This window comes from Sparus aurata, chromosome 9 (genome assembly GCF_900880675.1).
Source record: "Sparus aurata chromosome 9, fSpaAur1.1, whole genome shotgun sequence".
NCBI lineage: Eukaryota > Metazoa > Chordata > Actinopteri > Spariformes > Sparidae > Sparus > Sparus aurata.
Window position 1 is genome coordinate 229,895 of NC_044195.1, and position 25,753 is coordinate 255,647.

At 42.8% G+C, this 25,753-nt stretch overlaps 1 protein-coding gene across 2 annotated transcripts in view; it reads left to right on the forward strand.

The window, feature by feature from the left end:
• frzb (frizzled related protein) overlaps nt 1–24,552 on the forward strand; it is a 61,172-nt gene extending 36,620 nt beyond the window's left edge. Inside the window, exons 3-8 of one of the 2 annotated variants that reach the window (XM_030428654.1) lie at nt 4,360–4,395; nt 4,512–4,571; nt 10,746–10,811; nt 13,131–13,335; nt 14,348–14,411; nt 22,223–24,552. In XM_030428654.1, the coding sequence (XP_030284514.1) occupies nt 4,360–4,395; nt 4,512–4,571; nt 10,746–10,811; nt 13,131–13,335; nt 14,348–14,411; nt 22,223–22,282 (491 nt within the window). In that variant the 3' untranslated portion in view covers nt 22,283–24,552. The remainder of the gene's footprint in view (nt 1–4,359; nt 4,396–4,511; nt 4,572–10,745; nt 10,812–13,130; nt 13,336–14,347; nt 14,412–22,222) is intronic. The other variant, XM_030428655.1, reaches the window with a different exon arrangement.
• Nucleotides 24,553–25,753: the final 1,201 nt, after the last annotated feature.

The following is a 25,753-nucleotide window of genomic DNA, read 5'->3' on the forward strand; positions in this document are numbered from 1 at the left end:
TCCTCAGTGTCATGTAGATGTGTTATAGGTGGGACTGTGATCAGACATGTCAAAGATGAGACATTGTACACTTAAGTTACAAAAGGTTCCTGTTTGTCAACAACATCTAAGGAGGAATCGGACTGTTCTCTGTTCAGACTGCAATATTGTCAAAACCTTAAGGATTTTCTTACCTAATTTGAGCTGGATCAGGTGAACACGCTGCAGGGTACAGCAACTTCCTGTTTCATGACAAATCTTAACAATTTGCTGCAGCGCTACAGCCACACTATTCAACAACAGTTCAAGCATTTAATAAGTTTCCATTGCAAAGGTGTTTAGATTAGGGCTGCAGCTATCGAATATTTTAAGAATCGAGTATTCTACCGATTATCCTATCGATTAATCGAGTAATCTAATAAAAAATAATTTTGCATTATTAAACAATAATACCAAATAATGTGTAACGGAAATGACAGGCCTGTTAAAAAGACCAAGCTTTTGGCTTTTAGTCCTGAAAAAAAACATACAGGTATTTATTCCAACTATTCCTAACACCAGGAGTAAAGATGTGTGTTTGTTTATGTGTGCACGCGTGAGTGAGGGGGAGGGGGGGTGTAAAGGAGTTATTTGGTGTAGGCTATTACTCTCTTGCAATTTAACACAAAGTAGTTTCCACATCTTAATATGATATCTAGTCATACCGACATCAAGCTACAGCCACCGCAAATACCATACGCTCTAACTAGCAATGGTAGGCTACGTTAAATTAGCTAACATCAGTGTTTATGTTCAGGGTTTCCCCTACATGTAATTGACTGTGGCGCACAGCCATGGCAAAATAAAAGCCGCCACACCTTAAAAATTCAGGCATAAATAAATCCAGAGTTAGAGAAAGGAAATATTTTACCGTCGTCTTCCACCGCAGGCTTTGACGTTAACTAGCATGTTGGATATTTAGCTTGATAATTAGCTAGAGGATTAAAATGGTCACTTAGAGAAGAGTCCTGCATGGGTCTTATTTTGCAAACCTGCCCGAACCCGCCATACTTAAAACCGCATCCGACCCGTTTTCCGACAGTAGCACAAATTGCATTCCATACCCGAGCCGACCCGCTATAAATTGATACCGACGCCCGAAGGAAAATTTGACGGACGCAATTTTTAAAAGTGAAAGTAAGCCAGCGCGGGGAATGGGAGTTCCCTCCCCCCCCCAGCCGGCGCCACAGTCTCAGAAAATACTGGGAGAAACACTGATGTTAGCTTGTGTCGGCAGCGCTTGGTGAGCTGGTGTTAACAGCTGGATGCTTTCGGGTCAGATGTTGAATCATTGTTGACGTGCTGTTGTGGTACGCCAGTTCTGCTTTGCAGTAGAACTGTGCACTTTGTTATCTTCTTTTTTAAGTGTGAAATGATCCCAAACTTTGGACATTCTCTGTCTTTTACTGACAGTTTCTTGGCTCTTCAATTCTGAATGAAGCGGTGTGACCGCAATAACAATCTGTGTGGAAAAATGATCCCTGAGCTAAGCAGGCCACATAACACGGGTGACATAACACGGGTGAATCCTCGAGGCACAGATTCATTTCGATAATTTTTTGTAATCGAATTACTCTAGTTACTCGAGTAATCGTTGCAGCCCTAGTTTAGATTAGTCTGGCAAAATTTGAAGTTGATCGGGTTAAAGCTGTAGGAGGAGTTCCTTAAAGTAAAACGTGTGTATATTGCCAAAAATGACTTTCTATTGGGTGTAGGTCATGGTCACAAGAGACTTCATTGTCAGTCAATGTGCAGGGACATGTCTACCAAATTTGATTAACGTAGAAGAAAAAGTAGTCCTAGGTTAACTGTTTTACGTGATTACCCGTAGCTAAAGAAAAATCTACACAAAATTCAGGATTATAAAATATTACTTATTTTTGAAAAGTGAAATATGTTTTTTTATTAAATCAAACTTTATTAAAAGTAAGCTTCTCGTTACTAAATAAGTTTATTGAAAGGCAACAGGTAGATGTAGGGGCTGCACACAGAACCTCCCAGTTATAAACTAAGTCTCATATTAGTTACTTTTTTATTGTTATTTACTCCTGTATGTCTGAAGTGCTTCAGAATAAGGATATTTCACTCACTCACTGACTTGAAAACATGGACCAACAGGAAGCAGTTTCCCTGATCAGCTGAATCCTCTCAGTGTAGTCTACGGTGTTTCTACTCTCAGCAGTTTGCCTCTGCTCCCTCTCGAACAGATAGCCTGAGTCATTTCCCCTCCAACTTCACTCCCACGGACTTTCTCAAAGAGCTCCTTGATACATTTGGTCCACTCATTTTACCCTCAATAAAACCCTCCCTGTCCTCTGCTTCCTTAAACAGGCCTTAGACCAGCAGGTCCTGAAAAAGAAACTCATTTCAATCCCCTTGACCTCCCTAAAGATACACCTGCATATCTCTGAGCCGCTCTGGCTCAGCTCCACTCAGCAGGCTTTTGGGATCTTCCCTGTGATTTGTTGATTTGCCGAGGTTCAAGTAATTCCAATGACATTTAGTTAAACTAGTTGCTGTTCCACCAGATACGTGTCCAGTCCAGCTGATAGGTTTCACTTTAGCCCCATTCACACTCCTCTTTGAATGGGGGATCCTGCAGTGATTCTCTGCATCCTCCTCTGTGTGAACGTTTCAGATGCAGTGAGGGGGGAAATTACGCAGCGGCTCTAGCCTTTTTCACACAGATTCGCAGCATCATCTCTGCATCAGAGGTTCACTATTTCTCCATCATTCTTTGTTCATACAGAACCAAGCCGCTCTGGCATAAAGCTGCACCAGTGTGTAATTCAGACAGCAAGCCGGCGCTGCAGGTCCCAAAGAGGCGTTCCTGTACATGTTATGATGATGACATCTATGGCTTTTTTTCAAAATGTTTCCCCTGGTGTCCTCCTGTTAATCTCAACATGCTGACTGTTTATAATCATATGGATGCTGTTTAAGTGTGTCGTGATTGAGATGCTAACCCACCAAACATCCTGGAAGGTGACAAATCTCAAAATTACACAATTACATAATCGCTATCAGTTATCTGTCACTCGCAGGGAGGGAGGCTGTTTTCTGGGGGAAAGTTCTATGAAGTCACGGTCTGGAGGGCTGACCGTCGTGGTGATTTTTTTCAAGACAGTAACTACAACTAACACAATGGTAGAAGGAGACAAACACTTGGTGAGTAAAACATTTTTGCCAGGAACAGATGCTGTTTTTCAGGCAGAAATGTGACGAAGAGTTGGTAGGACAGACAGAATGACAGACACTTCTCCACGTACAACTACATTATCTTTTTCCCTCATATACTGTAAGTTGCCAAAGACACTACCAGTTACTACGTTACTGTTGTTTGGTCATGTAATGTTGATTTGTGGGACATTTCTCTTTATTTTGTTGAGTGAAGGACCTGTTTCAAGACAGTATAATGAATGACAGATGCAATATAACATTTACAGCTCTTTATTTTGAGGCATACAGTATTAGGCACAGCTGTTTCAATAGCTCTTTTCACATAGACTCTGTGTTACCGCCATAGCGAAGGCTCGCCTTTTCTCCGCCTTTGTTTGTTCACACTGAATCAAGCAGCGTTTACATCTTTTGACATTTTTTCTAAATATGTTGCCAGAGCGAGTAACTATAACAACACCTTGTTGTTGAAGGTGTGGTTTAAGACATACCTTCAACAACATGTGTGAAATATAATCAAACCAATTGATGAGCAAACATGGAAATTGTGAAAAGACCATGTGAATTTGGCCATGTTAGGCTGTACAGTATTATTGTTTCTGTGTATTGTATTAATTTGTGTTTTAAGACCCAGTAGCTGTTCCTAATTCCCCTGCTTCCCAGAAGATAAGCCCTTCAGATTTTAATGAACCTACCAAAAAAAAAAAACAGAAAAACAACTTCCTGACCAAATTCTTGAACCATGTCGCTTTTTCTATTTATATTTGGGAAGAAGGTCAGCTTTACTACAAGGTCCTTTTGGATTTCTGAGCTGCCCAGTCTCAATTCTTTAGTCACTGTCCAACAGATTGAAACTAATATAAAATTTGGTCAACATAAGAATCACAGATGATGCTGCATCAATTCACCTGTCCAACTTGTGTCTAAACCAAGACCCTAAAATATAAAAATAAAAACTTTTAGCTCCTGATTTAATATTCTTTTTTCTCCCTCTCTGCTGCTCACTGAATGGCAATGGTAATTTGCTGGTATTTTTAAAACCACATTGGTGCTCTAAACCACTGTGTGAAACAGCTTAAGTAACCATTGCATAAAATCAAGAAGCAAGGGAATGTGTTGTCCTTCTGTTTTGACACTGACTGCTGCCTCTCCGTGTCTTTGTAGATCCATACTACCAGGACCCAGCCAGGTGTAACCCAGGTGAGGTTGACATTTGACCTTTACTTATACTGCAAAATGGGAGAGCAATCAGTTGGGGAACGAGTTGAACCAACTCACTAAAGAGCTGATCTATTCTGGATTTGATTCTTTGACAGAATCCAGTCCAGACTTTCCAATGGACTCCAACAACCTCCATTGCAGAGGAACAATTGGGGGTAACCTTTCTGTTTTACTCGCTGTGTTTTATTAGTTGTTCCACTTCCCTAATTCACATACCCTCAACCCTTGGTATTACATAATGGCATAAGTGCACAGAGGCTACTTAGAGAACAGTGGGGAAGTGAGGGGGGAGAAGTGGAGGAATTAAAAAGAACGCACTTGCACTAGTTTTCAGCCCAAAATGTCATGGATCAACGGCCAGTTGTATTACATTATTTCTTGTTAATTAGCTGCATCAGTTTATAAAGTTACTTTTGAGACCAGTATCATGATTATCATTACTACTACTACTACTACTACTAATAATAATAATAATAATAATAATAATAATAACTTTATTTATATAGCACTTTTCAAAAACAAGTTACAAACTGCTTTACAATAAAACAGAAATGAGTTAAACATCCAAAAAAAACATATAAAATAATTTCAATAATAACAATTAAGAAATAGCCATAAGATAAAAGAGGATACTGAGTTAGCCTGCCTGAGATCTCTAGGCAGGGAGTTCCATAGCGGAGGGGCACGAACAGCAAAGGCCCGGTCACTTTTAGTGACAAGTCGAGATTTTGGAACCATTAGGAGGGCCCTGCTGGAGGATCTCAGGCAGCGATCAGGCTCATAAGGAGTCAGCAGATCACAAATATAGAAAGGAGCCTGACCATTCAAGGATTTAAAAACAAGCAGTAAAATCATAAAATCAATTCTAAAACTCACAGGTAACCAGTGAAGGGCAGCAAGGATTGGTGTAATGTGGTCACATCTTGTAGTACGTGTTAAAAACCTAGAAGCAGCATTTTGTATCAGCTGCAGTCTTTGGATGTTTCACCTGCTGATACCAGAGTAAAGTGTGTTACAGTAGTCCAGTCTGGAGGAGATGAAAGCATGGATGACCTTTTCTTAGTCTGCAGAGGACAGGAATGACCTGATCTTCGATAGCTGTCTCAGTTGTGCAAAGCATGACTGCACCACTTTAGTCACCTGAGTATCAAAAGATAATTCTGAGTCAATAGGAGGGGACCCAAAATAGACCCCTTAGGGACCCCACAGAAGAGAGGGGCACAAGAAGAGGAAGTTTCTCCAAGCCTTACAGAGAATGACCTGTTGGACAGATAGGAGATGAACCAATCCAGAGCCACATCACTGATACCAACATAATTCTTCAGATGGCTGATTAAGACATTATGGTCCACTGTCTCAAAAGCTGAGCTGAGGTCAAGGGGAATTAATATTGAATACAGGCCTGAGTCGGCAGCAAGCAGTAAGTCATTGGCGACCTTGACCAGTGCAGTCTCAGTGCTGTGAAGGGAGCGGAAACCAGATTGAACTCGTTCATAAAAGAAATCAGTTGAGTGGAGACAATTTTTTCTAAAATCTTGGATAAAAAAGGCAGCTTTGAGATTGGTCTAAAATTACATAAAAGAGAGGGATCTAGAGAGGGTTTCTTTAAAATAGGGTAAACAGTGGCATGTTTAAAATAGGAGGGGAAAGTACCAGTAGATGAAGAACAGTTAATAATGGCTAAGATGTCTGGACCAACTGTCTGAAATACAGCTTTTAAAAACCAAGTGGGGGGCGCCGTTTAGCTCAGTTGATAGAGCTGGCGTTCCATGTGCAGAGGCTTCGTCCTCGCTGCGGTGGCCCCGGGTTCGAGTCCCGGCCTGGGCGCCCTTTGCCGTGTGTCTCTCTCCCCTCTCTCATCCCGTTTCCTGTCATATCTTCAGGTGTACTATCAATAAAGCTGATAACAGGCCAAAAAAATAAAAAAAAAAAATATATATATATATATATATATTAGGGCTGTCAAACGATAAATTTTTTTAATCGCGATTAATCGCATTTTGTCCATAGTTAACTCGCGATTAATCGCAAATTAATCGCAGTTTTTTTGCACATTTTTTTCTGTTCTAAATGTACCTTGATGTATTTTTTAATGTTCTTAATACTTTTAACAACATAAGAAAGGGCAAATATGCTTGCATTATGAAAATTTTTTTTCAACACTTCAAATCATGCAGGAAAATAAAAGGCCTTTTTTGTTGTCTGCTTTTGGCGGGGGGGGGGGGGGGGGCTCTCTGCATCTGCCGTGTGTTTGGCTTGCAACTGATATTTGAGACTCAATGTACTTCGATGGTAACTCATTTCATGTCGATAGTACATGCAGATAACTTTTGTCCTATCGACCGAACCATCTGGCTGTTTTGAAAGTAGTTTGCCGTTCATACCGTAAATGACCAAATAATATCCGGGTTTCAATTAACCACAGGGTCCCTTTAAACGCCGGTGCAGATGTATATTTTGGTAAATAACCGCCGGTTCCAAATAAATGTCGGGTCTAATTTTTTATTTTTTTTAAAATTAAGGAAGAAGACCTGTCCACTGACACTGCACGTTTTTCTTCTTCGCCTTTTTCACGCAGTGTGCTGCTTTCTGTCAGTCAGTATCACACTGATGATCACCATGGCTCCGGTGCAGCAAAACAATAAAAAGTACCACTTGAAATTCAAACTTTCTGTCGTAAAATATGCAGAGGACAACTCGGGAGAAGCAGCCGCTAGATGTTTCTCTGTCGACCAGAAGAGAGTGAGAGAAACGGAGCTTGAGCGTCTGTCTGAGGAGGACAGCAACAGGACCAGGCTGCCTGCTGGAGGAAGGAAGAAGGCTAGCGAGGAGCCTGAGATAAACATGCGGGGATGAGTTATCAGCAAACGCGCACGCCATGAGAGAGTGTCCCACAAAATGATCAGGGTGATGGAGAAACAAATGTCCGCCACCGTGAGTGACAGCAGAGATGAGGAGTTTGCAGCGAGTGCTGGTTGGCTGAATCGTTTCCTCCGCCGCAACAACTTCACTTGCAGAAGGATGCCAGAGAATTCACAGAGAAGCTGGAGAAGTTTGTGACATTTTCATCCAGGATTATTGTGAGGAAGGAATTAAACGCCTGTCCCAAATTGCCTTTTGGTCTGTTAAGTGATTGAAACAACTAAACCCCCCGGCTATTATTTGGTATTTTACGGTAAGTCCTTTCTCAATTTCCTCACTTTTCAGTCCACCGTGTTTTTCCCGAACCGCCAACCCTGCTGCTTCTTCTTCTGATTCCCTTTCTGCCACCCTCTGGATCAAGACTACAGGTGCCACTGACGGCCGTAAATCTTTCAATGTGCGTTTTGTTTTTTGTTTTTTTATACCGAGCGTTAATCGCGCGTTAAAAAAATTAACGGCGTTAAGAGGATGTTGCGTTAACGCGTTATTAACGCGTTAACTTTGACAGCCCTAATATATATATGTATATATATATAAATATATATATATATATATATATATATATATATATATATATATATATATATATATATATATATATATATATATATATATATATATATATATATATACACACATATATATATATATATATACACATATATATATATATATGTATATTAAAAAAACAAGTTGGAATGCAGTCTGAAAGGCAGGTGGATGATTTTGAAAGTGCAATAGTACGTTCCAGGGTAGACAGAGAGATTTCACTGAGGTGGGTTAACGTTGAGAGAAGGCAGGAGTCAACTACCATCTCCCTAAAATCAGTGTTAAAATGCTGCCGAATCTCCACTATTTTGTTAAAGAAGTGATTACAAAATTCTTTACATTTGTCTGGGGAGGATTCAACTGGCTGGCTGGGAGGGGGACCAACCACAGAATTAACAGTTTTAAAAAGAATTCTGGGATTATGACCCTGCTTGGCAATCAACTCAGAAAAATAGTTGTTTCTTGATTCTCTGACTGTATACACTACCAGTCAAAAGTTTGAACACACCTTTTCATTTAATGGTTTTTCTTTATTTTCATGACTATTTACATTGTAGATTCTCACTGAAGGCATCAAAACTATGAATGAACACATTTGGAATTATGTAGTAAACAAAAAAGTGTGAAATAACTCAAACCATGTTTTATATTTTAGATTCTTCAAAATAGCCACCCTTTGCTTTGAATACTGCTTTGCACACTCTTGGCATTCTCTCGATGAGCTTCATGAGGTAGTCACCTGAAATGGTTTTCAAACAGTCTTGAAGGAGTTCCCAGAGATGCCGAGCACTTGTTGGCCCTTGTGCCTTCACTCTGCGGTCCATCTCATCCCAAACCATCTCGATTGGATTTAGGTCAGGTGACTGTGGAGGCCAGGCCATCTCTCCTTCTTGGTCAAATTGCTCTTACACAGCCTGGAGGTGAGTAAACCTCTGGCAAACCTGTGGATAAAATGTCTGCAGTGTGGAAACAACTTAAATTAGAAAGCGAAAGCAGTCAATGTGACATGTAACATCTGTTATATGACCGTTTCGTGAGGGGGTAACAAAAGAGCTACATTTAATAGTACTCATTTGGTATGATAAAATATTACAGAGAAGATAATTAAATTAAACGCTCTGGATAACCAGCTCATCTCTGTGGTAGAGGATCAGAGTTTCCTTCATCATCTGGAGTTTTTGAATCCCCGGTATGCCCTACCATCTCTGCATTACATCACACTGATTCCAGCAGAGCATGTAAAACAGGCAACTGAGGAGATGCTGAACGCATGTGAAATAGACAAGCAACACGTACACATCATTGTACGTGACAACGTATGGAATACAAAAAAAGCAATGGATGATATGGAGGTACCAAGCGTGGGCTGCATCTCACACACACTTCAGCTGGCTGGCTGTGAAGGTGGTAGGCCAATGTTGCAACAGCATATGCAGAATAGGAAAGAGCCATATGAAAGTATATACTTCGTTTCAACAAAATAAAAAAAGCCTGTTAAGGAATGCAGGTAAATTTTTTCCTTAATGCAGATGTATTATCCAGGAAAATATTAGTTCAGGCTAAGTATCGGATCGAGACTCGGTATCAAAACCTGAAAAACCTGATGTGTGTGTGTGTTCGAATTATTGAAATCAAATTGAAGTGTATTGTTCCTGTCAATGAATAAGTAATTAAATCGCTTGAAGCAAAAATAAAATTAATTACTTTAGTTAAATACATACTGCCTGTTTTCTGATGTCTGTTCTTGCACCAATTGCATAGCTGCAATGCATTGTGTGTGAAATACATTGTTGGAATGACCATAATCGTTTATAATCGCTCAATCTTTTTCACATCAGTTTTTCAGACAAATGGAAGTAAACAGAAGCAGGGTCATATTAAACCCTATTTCTACAAGTTAACCTAGTTCCCTGGTGTCCTAATGAAATGTCTGTGACATGCTTTGGTCAAAATACCATAAGGATGAAGTACAATAGCAGTTGAACCCTGCCAAAACAGCCCTGTTCAGAACAGTCGAGTTTGAGTGCCTGTCTCTTTAAATGCAAATGAGACACAGGTAATCCACCCACTTCTTCCACCCCCCCGCCTGCACTCTAACATTTTACAGGGACAAGGCGGAGCTGTGCTACACAACGAGGAGGTAAACTTCCTGGAAAGGTGGCAACATTCGGGGTGAAAGGTCGCAAACCGAAGTGTGACATCACATTTGGTGTGAAGTCTACATTGTGTGTTTCATCTCCTGTATTTTGACTGAGGCAGCCCACAAAAACATGACTGAGTCATCTTTTTTCACACTTTGCCTGCTGATGGGCCCTCCAGAGTCCCAAATGTACATAATCAAATGATTAAAAAGTTGTTTTTGCATAATATGTCCCCTTTAAGTAAATAACAATGATCATCTCTTTACAATGCAGTGTTCTGCTGGGAAACTTGTGTCCTGACATTTATGTGGATGTTCTTTGACCCATGCAAACCATCAGGACACATCTGCAGACCAAGTACACGCCTCGTGCCTACCCCATGCCCTGATGGCAGTTAACATTGTTGGTATTTCTCAAAGAACATCCACATGAATCCCAGGATCCAAGATTGCGTTGTCAAGAGATGATCAGTGTAACTCACTTCATCTGTCAGTGCTTTAAATGTTTTTGGCTCATTGGTGTATGTCTCTTTTCTAGTTGAACAAAGGGATTTTTTCTTGTCTCTAGCATCCTATATGATATGAACACATGACAATTTCAGTCTGGAAATGCAAAGTGGAGGTGGAGCCTGAGCACAGGTTTTGTATGTTTGTTTTTCATTTATGATCACGTGATCTCCTACTTTGTGTGCATGTGTGTGTTTGTGTGTTTGTCTAGATCGCTGTAGATGTAAGACAGTAAAAATGTGTTTGAGAACCTACCTGGGCAACAACTACAACTACGGTGAGTGATCTGGGACTTAGTCCAGTTTTAACTTCTCGATTAAATTCTGTGACACTGTTGAAAACAGATCTACAGCATTAATGAGAACGTATAAGGTATTATTATATGAGATGATACAATAATATTGTTGATGTTAGCATTGAATCCTTCCACATAATGGTACAGTGTTTCCATTCCTGAGAATCAATAGTCTCCAAATGTTCTGGTTGTTTTAATATTTTATATTACACTGATCAAAAAACTTAAGCGAACACTTAATCATCACAGTACTTGGTGTTAACCAAGTCAGTTAAACTTCAGGGATATCAATCTGTCCATTTAGAAAGCTCAAGTGATTGTGAATCAGTTTCATTTGCTCTGGTGCAAATGAAAGTGACTGCAGGTGCAGTGGAGAGGCAAAAGCAAGACAACCCCCAAAAAGGGAATGGTTTTGAATGTGGTGGCCACAGACAATTGCTCTGTCCCCATCCTTCCTTACTGATTCAGCTCCTCCAGTATGGCACATCCATACATGCGGTCACAAGAAGGTTTGCTGTGTCTCCAAGCTAGTTGTATCAGCCTATGATTTGATTTTTTTAACTTTTAATTTTGATGTGATTTGGAATCCAGCCCTCAGTGGGTTGACAACAAAGTTCACTAGAATCCCCACATGTAATTTCTGGGAATAGGTGCAATTTGTGATGTAATTCATGAGAATGTGGTCTGAGCACCATACCTGACAGTCAATAATCACCATATATCAAGACCAACATAGATGTTCATTACTTCACTTGTTTCAAACCTTAACTGTGCTGCTTTATTACATTTTCAAATTTTTTCAGTGGAATTTTTTCTGATATGTTTTCCCATGTATGTACGAGGAAATATTTTTGTACAAAAGCTGTTTAGTCATGTTGATTAAATCAAAGACATGAAAACTAAAAGACCAGGGATCTCATTTTTAAACAGAACGCATTAATAGATCAATCCTACAAATATGTATGGGCACAAAAGCTGAAAATGGGTGTCATCGGCTGATGTGACTGAGGCATGGCAGATTGTGCGAGCTGGCATTTTGTTTGTGCATCTGTGCATCAAGACTGAGTGAAGGACAGTAGATATGGCATCCTCTGCGGATCTATTGGTCCTGAAAATATACTGGGGAAGGTCCTGTCTGGCATAGATGTTATTGTTGATGTTCTTGAGAACCAGGTTCTTAAAGCACTTAACAAGGATGGGGGTGAATGCCACAAGGCATTAATCATTATTACCAGACAGGTAATAATGATTACTTTAGGTACAGTTATGATGGTAGCTGTCTTGAGGCAGGAGGGAAGAGTCTCATGTGAGAGTAAGATGTTATAAATGTCAGTAAAAACTTCAGCTAGCTGATTTGCAAATCTGTTTAGTACATGGCCAGGTACATGAGCAGCCTTATTAATGTTCATTCTCTTCCTCACATACGTTTTGGTTCCTGACAGTGGCCAGTCCTCTGGAGGCGGGGTAGATGACTCATTTGTAGCTGACTCATTGTTGAGGTGATCAAAGTGAGCATAAAATGTGTCCAGCTCATCCATGGCATCAGCGTGGCCTAACACACAATGGGGGCACTCCTGCTTTGGTATTTTGTGACTTTTAAATGGCCTCCCACATATCTTTAGTGCTGTTGGTGTTTAGGTCCCTCTGCTGATGTCTCCTTAAAATCAGCTGTCAGTCATAGTCTTGTGGTATTCTGTGCTTCCTTGTCACCTGACTGAACAACTTTGTCAACGTTTGGGCTCAGGATAGAGCCTTCTTGTACTCTGCTGCATTCAGTCAAAATTCCTTACTTCACTTCCTTTTTACGATGTTGATGAGCTCATCTCTATTTTAGGTAAAGTGTGCCTCCATAGAAACGGGTGTTAAGGCATCTACATGCAACGCCCTTGTAGAACTTTTGTTGGTGTTACACGGTGAGTCTTTCAGGAAGACCAAGGACACATGTAGTGTGTCCCCAGTAATGTTCAACTTCAACTCATAGACTAGCAGTCTAACTCACTGCTGACACAGCACATTGACTTTGATTCACCAGGTAAAGCCCATAAGAGACATCTTTCAATGAGTAAACTGGCAAACTATCCATGGTTTGTAGTTTGTATAACAGACTGATAAAACAATGATTACACAGGATGGGTTGTGACCATGAAAGCATTCATGGTGTTCTGCTGCTTTGGATTACCTTTTTTTTCTGTCACTTTTTAATTCAAGTATTTTAAAAGCCTGACTTGTCATCTGCCTCTGTATGAGACATTAGGTCCAGTGTCCAATGTGTGTTTGTATGCTGATGTTGCTCTCCTTCAGTGATCCGGGTGAGGGTGAAGGAGGTGAGGAATCGCGGTCTTGAGCCCACAGCAGTGGTGGATGTGAAGGAGGTGCTCAAGTCTTCTCTGGTCAACATTCCCAAAGAGACACAGACACTGTACTACTCATCCTCCTGCCTGTGTCCTCCTCTGACTCCTGGAGAGGAGTACCTCATTATGGGCTACGAGAACGAGGAGACTTCCAGGTATGAGCAGGAGTAGTTGTAACAGATAATCCAAAACCGCATTACTGTCTGTATTAAAATTATTGTAATTGACATCAGTTTTCTTCCAGTTTCCAATTCCAGCTGGTAGCCTTTTCCAGGCTACTATGAGTTCTCTCGCATGCACCAAGCACACAGTTCTTGGGTTTAAGCCTCTTTTATTGCTCAACACCACCAAAGACACAATAATATAGGTTTGCGCATCTCGTCCTGCGTCTCGTCTTGCAGCTCCCTATCTGCTCTCCTGTGCATCTCCCATGCATCCTCCATCTGAGGTCCAGCACGCTACTTCCTATAAAGGGAGACAGTGATTAGTAACTGGGTGCCAGCTCTGTCAATCACTCACCTGGCGCTGCTCTCCTGAGCCCTCACCGCCTCTCTCTCTCTCTCTCCCGCAGCCACACCTCCACCACGCTCACCTCCACATAGATATTTAAACTTCAATGCAATGCATGCTCTTTTGGGTAAGGTGTCCAGGGGCTTATCAAACCATCACCTTAATTCCAAACTACTGTGCCTATCGAGGATGCACCTCATACTATCACCTGTTCCTAATTAACCTTTTTACCTTTGGAATGTGTTTAAGGAGTAATCCACAGCTTTGCCAGTCTTTTGTTACCCTCGTCTCAACTTACCTGAGTTGCTATCAAATTGCTGCTATCAAATTCAGAATAAGCATATTTATGTTTTTAAAAACCACTATAGTCAATTAGGCAAAATATTACATATACTGTCTTTGTACTGTTTTCAACCAAGTGCATGTCAAAAAGCAAATATAATCTGCAGTACAATAATCTACACATCAGCACCTGATGGTGAAAGATAGAGCAGTTATGCCTCTTTTTTTAACTCTTAAGGGTTGGAGAGTAAGCAATCAGACAGAAACAGACACAGACATAACAGACACATGTCATCACCTCATCCATAAAAATGCTTCCTCTATAAAACGCTCAGGAAACCCTGGATAAACCTCACTCTGCGTTTGTGGTTGCAGGTTGCTCCTGATTGACGGCTCCATTGCTCAGAAGTGGAAGGACAAATTGGGCAAGAAGGTCAAGGTGCGATTCACATATCAATGCAAACACACAAACAGCAGCCGTTTCTGAGCAGTATCAGCATCAGGATGAGTATGTGCTGATAGAATCAGAGCACATCTGCAGTGGTACAGCTGGAGGTTTTATAAGTTGATACTGATTTGTACTGAACGACATTGTATTGCATGCTGCCTGTTGCTACAGTTGAATACCAGTTTTACTTAACTGTGCATTGAATTAGCTTCTGTGTTCAGTTGCACCATTTCTCCATGGCAGACAACTGAACTAAGTTCCTTCAGTGAAAACATTGTTGCAAAGAGATGATTTCATCTACAGCATGTGAGTAATATGAGAGAAGACAAGTTAGCACACTGAGCAAAAGAGACTATATTATTCTGTTAATCAAAATTGACAAAGTGTGTTAGTAAGTACGCTATCATGTGTAAACTAGCAAACAAATGACACAACTGCTTATTTAGTATGTCACCATTTGTTAAGAATTTTTTTTTTTTTACCGCACTATGATGTATTTTCCTAAGAAGAACTGTAAAGGGGTGAACCAGACATGTTTGGTCAACAACAAAGTGCAAATGTTACACTGGATAAAACATTTTCACCTTTGCTAAATCCATATCTCAACTAGCAATTGTCCAATCGTAGCTTAACAATTATAACCAGGCATGAAACCTCCGATTGATACAGTGGTTCTTAAATTGAAGCTAATATGGCGAAGTTTCAGGAGCAGGACCACACCTCAACAGTGCCAACTTCCGATATTCCTATAAATAACCAGCTGACCCTCTCCTCGTCTTCGCTCTCGTATTCTGCGCTCTCGCGCCCAGAAACGAGATCATGCGACATCGCCTCGCCCGAGCACATCCAAACTTTTGTACGGGATACATCAGGCTCTACTCACCTCATCATGGACTTCGTATCACTATCCCCGTCGGACGATCTTTCAGACGAGATCTTCATCTGAAGCCGACAACTTTCCCGTCACCTCCGTACCCGAGACCCCGATTCCAGTGGCCCTACAGCCGGCTAGGACGCGAGCGAGTCCGAAGAGCACCAACTTCGTCACATCCATGGTTCGCATCCCGCCTGGTTCATCTCTCCTCAACATCCAAGATTATCATAGATCGTCCGACGACTCCCCCGTGTCTCCCAGCCCACCTCCTTCCACAGCAAAGAGAGGACGAGGAAATTCGGGAACAGTCGCTGCAGTTCGCCACAGTTCGCCGACTCCTTCACCTCCAAGAAGCGAAGCCTCCCGCCATCATTCCACCAACACCGGCCGAACAACTCTCCGGTCACAACGTCTCCACGCTCCGGTGAGTTCCCCGACTGGCTTTCATCTTCTACAATCACCAATTGGACAGTAGCCACTCCCCAGAAAACTTTAAACGACAAATGAATTCTGTTTTACCGAATGGACTATAAAGCCAAACTTTCTCCACACGCATGTTAGTTTCTTCCGTCAACACCAGCTCTCTTCCGGGTGACGTCATCACGCGCACCCCAACACGCCACGACATCGACGCTCCTGTTAAAAGGGACAGTACAATTAAATACTACAGCCCAAAGACAGCAGAAAGCTCTTATACAACAGAAAGTGCAGCAGCAAAAGTGGAGACAGAGATCCTCAGCCAGATCAAATGACTCTAGAGTTTCTGCTACCACCTCTCGTCATCACTCCACTCCAAAGGGAATGCCCAGATGGATTTCAGGACCCTCCAATCCCCATCAGGATTTTCATCATCGACACCAGCAACCTACAACATCTAGGGCAGCGTCATGGTTCCCACTGCCATCCAGTTCTAGCCATCACAACAGCCAATCTTTAAAAAAAAAAAAAAAAAAAAAAGAGATCGCCAGATCGCTTCCAGGTGACGTCATCACACACACCCCTACAGGCAGTGACGTCTACGCTCTTGTTAAAGGGACAGTACAATCAAATAACACAGCCCAAAGAAAACAAAGAGCAGCAGCAAAAGCAGAGACAAAGATCCTCTGCCAGATCAAACAACTCCAGAGTTTTCGCCACCACTTCTCGTCATCACTAAACTCCAGCGCCCAGTTGGATTCCAGGACCCTCCAACTTCTATCAGGATTATCATCATCAGCTACAGCAACCTACAACCTCAAGGGCAAACGCCACAGTGCCCACCGCCATCCAGTTCCAGCCATCACTGCAGCTAACCTTTGCGGGGGCTCCTGGCACAGGGATGCCAGTGCCCCCTACTGCCCACTGCCAGCAACCACAGCAGCCTGTTTCAGCGGGGGCTCCTGGCACCGGGATGCCAGCGCCCCCCGCTGCTTTTTCCAACATCCACAGCAGCCTGTTTCAGCGGGGGCTCCTGGCACCGAGATGCCAGAGCCCCCTGCTTCCTGTTTCCAGCAACCACAGCAGCTCGCTTCAACCAGGGCTCCTGGCGACGAGATGCCAGAGCCCCCTTCTTCCTGTTTCCAGCAACCACAACAGCTCGCTTCAACCAGGGCTCCTGGCACCGAGATGCCAGAGCCCCATGCTTCCTGTTTCCAGCAACCACAGCAGCTCGTTTCAACCGGGGCTCCTGGCACCGAGATGCCAGAGCCCCCTGCTTCCTGTTTCCAGCAACCATAGGAGCTCGCTTCAACTGTGACTCCTGGCACCGAGATGCCAGAGCCCTGTGCTTAATGTTTCCAGCAGCCACAGGAGCTCGCTTCAACCGGGGCACCTGGCTCCGGGATGCCAGCGCCCTCTGCCACCTGCTTCCAGCAACCACAGCACCTCGCGTCAACCGGGGCTCCGGGATGCCAGCGCCCTCTGCTACCCATCTCCAGCAATCACAGCAGCTTGCCGTAGCCGGACGCCCTCCACCGCCTACTTCCAGCAACCACAGCAGCTTGCATCAACCGCAGCACCTGGCACCGGGTGCCAGCGCCCTACGCCGGATGCAGGGAGCTTCCATCTCCCAGCTCCATCAGTCCCAGCAGCTCATGTCGGCTGGGGTCGTCGGCACCGGGATGCCAGCACCCGTTCTTCCCCCTCAGCAGGCAACCACTAATTCACTTTATACACAGCTACCCACACTGAGCTGCACCTAGACCAAACGAGAGCTTCAGCCTTCTCTCGCCTGTCGTCGGCAGCTCCACAAGCACCCATACCTCCAAAACAGGTGTCATCTACCCCTTCTGTCATCTTTCTTGTAATTGACGGGGTAGATAAGAAAGGCAGGCCCGTCGTGCACCAAGGAGGTCGTTCGATTTACAACGGCTTCAACAGTACCGGATGGACCGTGTCCCAGTGCCGCTTCCTCCACGTTTACTCCCTCTGCGGCAGGGACCATGCCCGCCCCACATGCCCGTACAACCTACCTCGCCGAAGCTAGTTTCTCATAAGGGACTCGAAGAAGGTTTTCAACCCGGACTTCCACACAATCATCCATCTCCTTCGAAATCAAAAAATCTTCAGTCGACCACACGCTCGCTAAGGAAGTTAAGGAAAGTTTCAATGATCGGACTGTTTGCCCATCCTCCGTTTCCCAACTTCTGCATCAGCCCCTCAGTATCGCAACCAGCAAATTCCCGGGAAAGAAGCGCATCATCATCGATCCTTCAGCACCCCTCGGCAGTATCACCCCCAGCATCAATAGCTTTACCCGAGCTAACCCGAGTGAGGACTTCTCCCTTCACGCCACCATCAACCAGGCCATCGCCCTTATCAAACTCGCCGGGAAAAGGTTGCGGCTCTCTTCAGCATCCACTGGCGTGGTACATATTACTTCGCCATTAGGCTCACCTTTGGTTGCAAAGCAGCCTAAACTCTTCGACACCCCACCTGAAGCCCTCGGCTGGATTCAGTCTAACAACCATGGGATTCCATTCCTCGTCCATTCTTGGAACAGTTCTCCTCATTTCCGCCACCTCATCACCACCCGCTTCCGGCCTAATTACCCTAACTTCAGTCTTCTCCGACCTCGGGGTCCCATCGTCGCAGAGAGAACAGAGGGCCCCTCCACATCCCTTGAATTTCTTAGAATCGCTCTTGACACAAACAAGTTTTAGGCTTCATTCCCGGTCGGAAAGCTCAACCGTCCTTCCTCTGCACTCTACTTCTGTCCCTTCTGGGCCACCTCAACTTCGCCTTACGCACATCCCCCAAGGGCGAGCCTTTATCTCCAACTTACCATCCATCGCTTCTTCCGTCCCATCACTCTTGACCTCCATCTCCCTGGATAGCTCGAGCTTTGCTGAAATCCGTCCGTGACTTAACCTTCTCACCAATTGGAACGGAATCACTTTCTTTTACGATGACCAACCGACTCACCCGCACGACATCCATCTGTACATCGATGCTGCTCCTTAGGCCAGTTTTGGGGGTTTCTACAATGGAAGATGGTTTGTGGCAGAATCGCCCCCGAAGCTCGCTAATGAATGCCAGAAGTTCAAAAGCTTGGCACCTCACGCAGATACCTTCCCTACGCCAGTCGGGCGTCGACAATCAACTCGTAAATCCGGCGCTAATACCCCTGATAAGCGACTCCCAGAGCTCCATCATCAACAGCCTATCACTCTCGACCCTCTCTTCGTACTGGACAGCTTGGAAAAACTTCCATCACTTTCACGACCAATACAACACAACCTGTCCGTCATTCGATCTCATCACCGCGACTTCTTTCAGTACTCACGCCCATTCCACCATGACAATTAATCACATCATCAAACTTACCTTAGGGGTATCAGCTTCTTTTCTAAGACAATAACCGGCAGTTCGTTAACAGTTCATCAAGCCCTCACCGTCTTCCTCTCACCGCTGACTTGCAGTTAATCTGCCTCCACACTATCCGTTCCGGGTACGGCACTCCTCGAGTCGCCCGAACCGTGGAAGCCACGTTCTTGCTTGCTTTTCACTTTCCTCAGGTGCTCCAAATTCACCACCTCAACCATTCACATCGACTAAAGCCGCCATGCATGCATTTCAGACTCGTCTCGTTTTTCAGACCATTGTTTTCTATTTAAAGCTAACTCGATCTGGTCCACCTACACCCATCTTCTACTCCAAGGTCCAATCACCACCGAATCCTTTCAAACCATTGCTAACTCCTTGTAATTCTGCAAATGTCAGAGCATAACCATGACAGATTGTCTCTTCATCTCCGAATCCGGACAAATGGCTACTCGTTTCTCGTTCCACCATCACTTTTGCCACGTGCTCTCGTTGTCTGGTAATTTATGCGTTAACTACTCCGGACACTCCTTCAGGATCAGAGCGGCCACTTCAGCCTCCCGTAAAGGCATCCCAGAACACTTCATGCGACCCATGGACCGCTGGTCCTCCCAAACGTTTCACCACTACATCCGTTCAGATCTCAAAGATCTCAGATCCGCACAATTTCATCTCAAATGATTGGAGGTTTTTGGGGGTCCGTTGCTGCCTGAGTGCGGCGGCGGATTCTCTACAGAGCTTCCCCACAACGCACTCGAAGAGCTCGAAGAACCAAGATCTTCAACGTTTCGTTTTCTCTTTCTTTCATAATAAATCGTTTAATCGTATCTTGTTGAAGGTGTGGTCCTTGCTAGTGAACTGAAGCTAATATGGCAAAGTTTCAGGAGCAGGACCACACCTCAACAGCGCCAACTTCCGATATTCCTATAAATAACCACCTGACCCTCTCTCTCGTATTCTGCGCCCCTCCCCCCCACCCAATTTCTCTCTCCCTGTTTCTTCTTTCTTTCCTCTCCTTCGTAGGACCATGAGGGGGTCCGTTGCTGCCCGAGTGCGGCGGCGGATTCTCTACAGAGCTTCCCCACAACGCACTCGAAGAGCTCGAAGAACCAAGATCTTCAACGTTTCGTTTTCTCTTTCTCTCATAATAAAACGTTTAAACGTTTAAACGTATCTTGTTGAAGGTGTGGTCCTTGCTAGTGAAATGCACTTTCCCTGGAAAAAACCCTGACCTCTTCAGCTTCCTTTGTGGTCTGCTGCAGCTGCTCACGGGGACACTCATCCTCTGAAGCAGCTCTTTGCTGTGTCTCTTGGCTAGACAGAGCAGCCAGGTCAGGTGCCTGCGGGATGGGCTGTTGCTTCATGTCCTGCGCTGCCCGCTAAGGAGCCCAGAGACACTGCGTTTAAGGGTTTTACCGGGTAAAATACACTTCCTAATCTGCGTTATAGCCTCCACCGCTGGCTGTTTGTTTTACAACCCAACTGCAAGAAAAACACTGACACAACCTATTGGCATCGGACCACTAAAAATACAGTTAAGAAAGGGAACGCTAACTAGCTTATTCTTGTCTCAGTTGTGGTGTGATTGAACAGTAAATTCATCTTGGCCAAATCACTTCCCTCCAACCAGGGATTTGTGGACACAGGAGGATAGCTGAGAACAGGCACTTAGGCCCCACCGATCTCCCTTCCTCTTGATGTCCAGTGGTCAATCTCTATCAGATTTTTCTGGGATTCAATTGACAGGAAGAAGGTGCCTATCAGAAGTTTGCCACTTTTCTTGCCTTCTCCTCTAAAAAAAACTTACTAAATATATTTAGCACAGAGCACCTGGAACAGGAAGCTAGTGAGGCTTTCGTCTTATGAAAAAGATAGACTTAAACTACATGATTAACTTCTAAATTAACCTAACCCAGAGCTACTTCCAAGGCCAAGGTAGATATAATTTACTTACTACATTTTTGGAGGTTACAGGTTATTTGAAAGAAAGTCCAGTTCACAATAGCCATTTCACTCAGTGCTCAGGATGTGGCACAACGTTCATAGCTATGTCCTGCTCTTTGGATGTGGGTTGAACACTCCAGCAACCACAGGCAACATCTTATCAAAGATAGTGTTATATCCGCTGAACATACTTGTCTGACACTTCTACTGTACTTATATTATGTACTGTGTTGATTTGCTAGCATCTCTGATATATAGACAGCAGCGCATCTCGGTCAAAAGGCCCCTCCAGACCAAGTCTGTTATTTTCATATGCACTTTTTTTTTTAATCATTTTAATCATCATCCGGAAAAAAAAAAAAAAAAACATTGCACACTGAAACCTTGCACACTGAGTCAGATGCATTAGCTATTGTAATTGTTGCAGAAATTCCCAATACAAGACAAGTTGTCAAGCAATGGAGATCATTTTGTGGTCCTCTAACTTCCCTCTTCACAAAGAAAAGGAAAATAGCTACTGGGTCCATCCAGTCCAGAAAACAATACAAGACAGTTTTAGTTGCTGTAAAAGCAGCTGCGAAATTTCCGTGGTGGTATTTCGGGATGTCAGTGGTCCAGTTTGATACACTGCTAGCTGTACTTGAACCATACATTTAGAAGAAATCTGCCTATTTCTGCGAACCAGCTGATCATGAACAGCGACTGGCAGTATGTAGGGACACACACACACATGCATACCACACACATATATCACATCAAGAAAAGATGCGAAAAAATGCAGAAAATTTAATCTGTTTTGAAAAATTGTATGACAGATAAAAGTTTCAGTCAGTGTGTAAACATGATTGACAGGTGTACGAAGGCCTTTATTGCTAGTTTGGGGTAAACTCAAACTGTCATTCTCTTTAATCTGTAGCCCAACAGGTAAACTAGGTCTCAGCATTATGTTAGTGAACATTTTGTTATCAATAAGATATGACAGCACTGAACTTGCTTTTTGGATTGATTATGTATATAATTCAGCATCAGTAAAACAGACAGATACATTTTATGTAAGCCAATGAATGATGAAGTGGCTTTCTACCTGGAAGTTATAATAAACCAACATTGTGATGTATAATAATGCATAATGTCTATGGAGGTGATTTATCATGTCTGCCTGTCTGTCTGTCTGTCTGTCCAGAGATGGGATCAGATCCTGCAGGGGAAAGGCCGAGCAAGTCAGCGCCGGAATCGCCACTGAGATCTGACCCTCTTTTGTGTGTGTGTGTGTGTGTGTGTGTGTGTGTGTGTTTGTGAATGTGAGTGCAAGTGTGAATATAAAATGTGTGTGTAGATATTGCACTATCACAGACTGTTGTAGCTGAATGTAGTTCATCTCTTCATTTGTCAGACTGTTTGTCTGATTTTTTTTCATTTCTTTTCTTTGCACGAAACGTGTGTGTTTAGTGTGTACCTGTGTGCACGCACACATGCATGCATTTGTGTGTGTATGTGTGTGCGTGTAGACACCTAAAGCACTCAATAAAGACAAGAGAGGGCATAGAGCTTCAAAGCTTCAGTGCCTAACCTACGCACAGCCATACAATATGTACATTACACTTTTTTGTCACAGTCTTTAATAAACCTGGACATATAGGACATGTCTGTCCTCCTACCCTGCCCACTTTATTCCGTCGGGACAGAGAACTTCGTAAAGATGTCCTTTCTCGTTGGTGAAAACACAGAGCATCCTCCTGTTGTGGTACCCACATCCGGGTAAGCTACCAATTCCAGTGGTCCTGGTGTCAGCTTATACTACCAAACAGGCCAAGCAAAGAAAAACGCTTGAGGAAGAGAAAGAGGCAAAGAGAGGTGCCTTGAAAAAATAAAGGAGTTGTGCAAGTGTAGTAACGTAGAGAGAGGGGATTGTTCACCACAAAACAGACAGGAAGTTAGCTAAAACAATTACAGACGCTTAAATTTAGAATTTTTAATGCTGGTATTCTTATCACATACAAGACGGACGCACTTCTTATGAACTCTTACCCTCCACACTCACTGCTATTTATTCATAATGTATTAATACTGAATGTGTCACATGTCCAAATTTTAAACAAATTCGACATCACATTTTCTAGGCCTTCAGCAACAAACCTGCCAAGTATGAAGTAGGTCGGATGAACGGTTCTCAAGATATGTGAACCACAGTGAGAAAGACAGGAAGAAAGAAAGACAAGCAGACAAACAGACAGAGATTCCTTGCTTTATCATTAAATTTCAGTATTGTATCATACAGCAACTCTTCTGTGTGTCATGAAAACTGAAAATGACAAAAACATGTGTACATTTCCTTTTTAACAATATGTAACACGGATATGAAGGGAACTGTCCAGCAGACTCAGCTATCTGGAAGAAACCAGGATGGACATTCATTTTAAATTCAAGAAAATTATAGAAGAGGCCTTTTTTAACATTCAGACATTTTGACTTGTCATTGTAGGCAAATATGTTACTTGTACTATGAGCAATGGCTCTGTTCTTTTCAAGTGTTTCAGTAAGTCATGGTAAAGTGACAGTGATGTGAAGCAGTTTAATGCTTTCAACCATCATCAATCATTTTATTTATGGATACATGTGATTTTGTACAGTGATGTGTCAAAATGTCAGGCCCTATAACAAGTCCTATAACTTTTCCATTATTTTCTGACTTTAAATAGCAGAGTGCAGTTTGTTTTATCCGTGCTCAGACTGGTAAACAAACTACTAACAAACTACTCTCATTATCACAGTGTACGGCCCCATTCGGAACAAATCAGGCATTGGACAAAAACTTCAGTTCTTCCATTCATTTGAATGGGGGTCGTGCATTTAGGCTGGGAAAGGACAATGGGGAAAGCCAGAAAAATGCAGCTGTCCTACAACTAAAAGTTAAACAGAATAAAGAGTAACCCAACCTGATGTCATGCTGATGTGGCCAGTCACATAAGCCGACAAGCAGAAAGTCTGGTCAACAGTACTGGTCTTCGAGCCTTTTGCTCCAAATTTAGCTAAAAATGACACTACAATAATAAAAACACTTAAAAACAGTAGGCAATTGTTCATACTAGCAAACTGACTCTCAATTTAGTTTTTTGTTTTAAGAGCCAAGGTCAGGGACATGGACTCTAGCACAAACCTCAGTCAGATAGAATCAAGGACTGATGAGTGAGGCAGACTAGACACATATTCAACTGAACAACCTCTCTGTCCCTGCATTCTCTCTGCAGCTTGAGGATGGAGAGGGTGGATGGCAAGGCAACAAAGTTTTTCATGTTTTCTTCTTAATACTGGTTGGCATGACATATTTGGTGTCAGGGTGGAAAAGATACTGTCATATAGGCCAAAAACCAAACATGCTGTTTGCGCATGTGTCTTTTTTGGCCTATATGACAGTATCTTTTTCAGAGGTCTGCCAAATTGCACATTTTTTTACTTTGATAAAGACACATCTAGCATTTAAACGTTAGTCCTTAATAAAGTTTGTTGCTTAAATCTGTGTGGCATCTTATTTCTGAAGTCTCTCTTGATACTCTGAGATTCAGTTATGTTCCTTGGCACCTCATGATTTTGCCATGAGACTGCATCCACAGTACTCTGCAAATTTGTTGCTGATGGAGAAAGCTTTACTAGAGAGTTGTTGCTCCCAAGCCAGGAGCCAGTAAACCGGGATTAGGTTCCAGGGAGAGATCACGGACCAAATGATGATACTCTCTGTTATGCACAGTTATCACATAGTTTTCTACTGCATGGAATAGCTTCAATAAGTAATAAGTTGAACTTTATACTGAACAGAGGACAGAATCGTTGCCAAACATCAGGGCAGAACTAGCAGTGATGCATTCAGTTACTGACAGATATAGCCCACTGAAGTGCATTTTGAACAGCGATATGACAGCTTTAGAACAGGAGAAAAGTGAACTGACAAGGTTTACCGGGAGTCCAAATTTAAATTGAACTGAAGTGGAAGAAACTATTTGAAGATGACTACAACTTGCAAGGAAAATCAACCGAGGTTACACTGGGCTACTGTTTAATCGTGCTGACCTAATGAGATCATGGATTTGGTTTTGTTTTAATGTTTGGGGTTAATGTCTGAAGCAAAAGGTCAATGCTGAGTTACTATTTTTAGGCTTAGTTGACTCAGTCATAGTTTGGTTAGGTTTAGGCAACAAGACTACTTTGCTTAAGGTTACCTAAACATGAGTGTAAACAGCTCCACTGATCATTGCATTCATCGTTGGCTACGAACACTTGGGTACCAAGAGCACCCACCTTTACTAAATTGGGTTGCGTCATTATAAACTAAGGAAACTTCAGTGAATCATTTGCAAGGGAATTTTAGCATCAAAAGTTGTTGTATACTGTACCTACAAAGAAATATATATGTTTTTGGGCCAAATGATATGTCTTTGCAGTTAATCATTTTAATGCAGTACAAAGACACTATAATTATCAAACATAAACTTGACTGATTTATCACCTTGTTCCATCATTGTTTCTTATGACACACATTTTCAGTGAGCTGCAGGTCTGAACTGCAGGTAGGTCAGTCCACCTGAACTCTTTACTAAGATGCTGGAGCACATGCAGAATGTGTCTTGACCTTGTCTTGCTGGAAAAATAAGGGATATCCCTGAAAAAAAGACATCATCTGGATGGCTGCAAATGTAGTTCATACACCTGTCAGCATTAA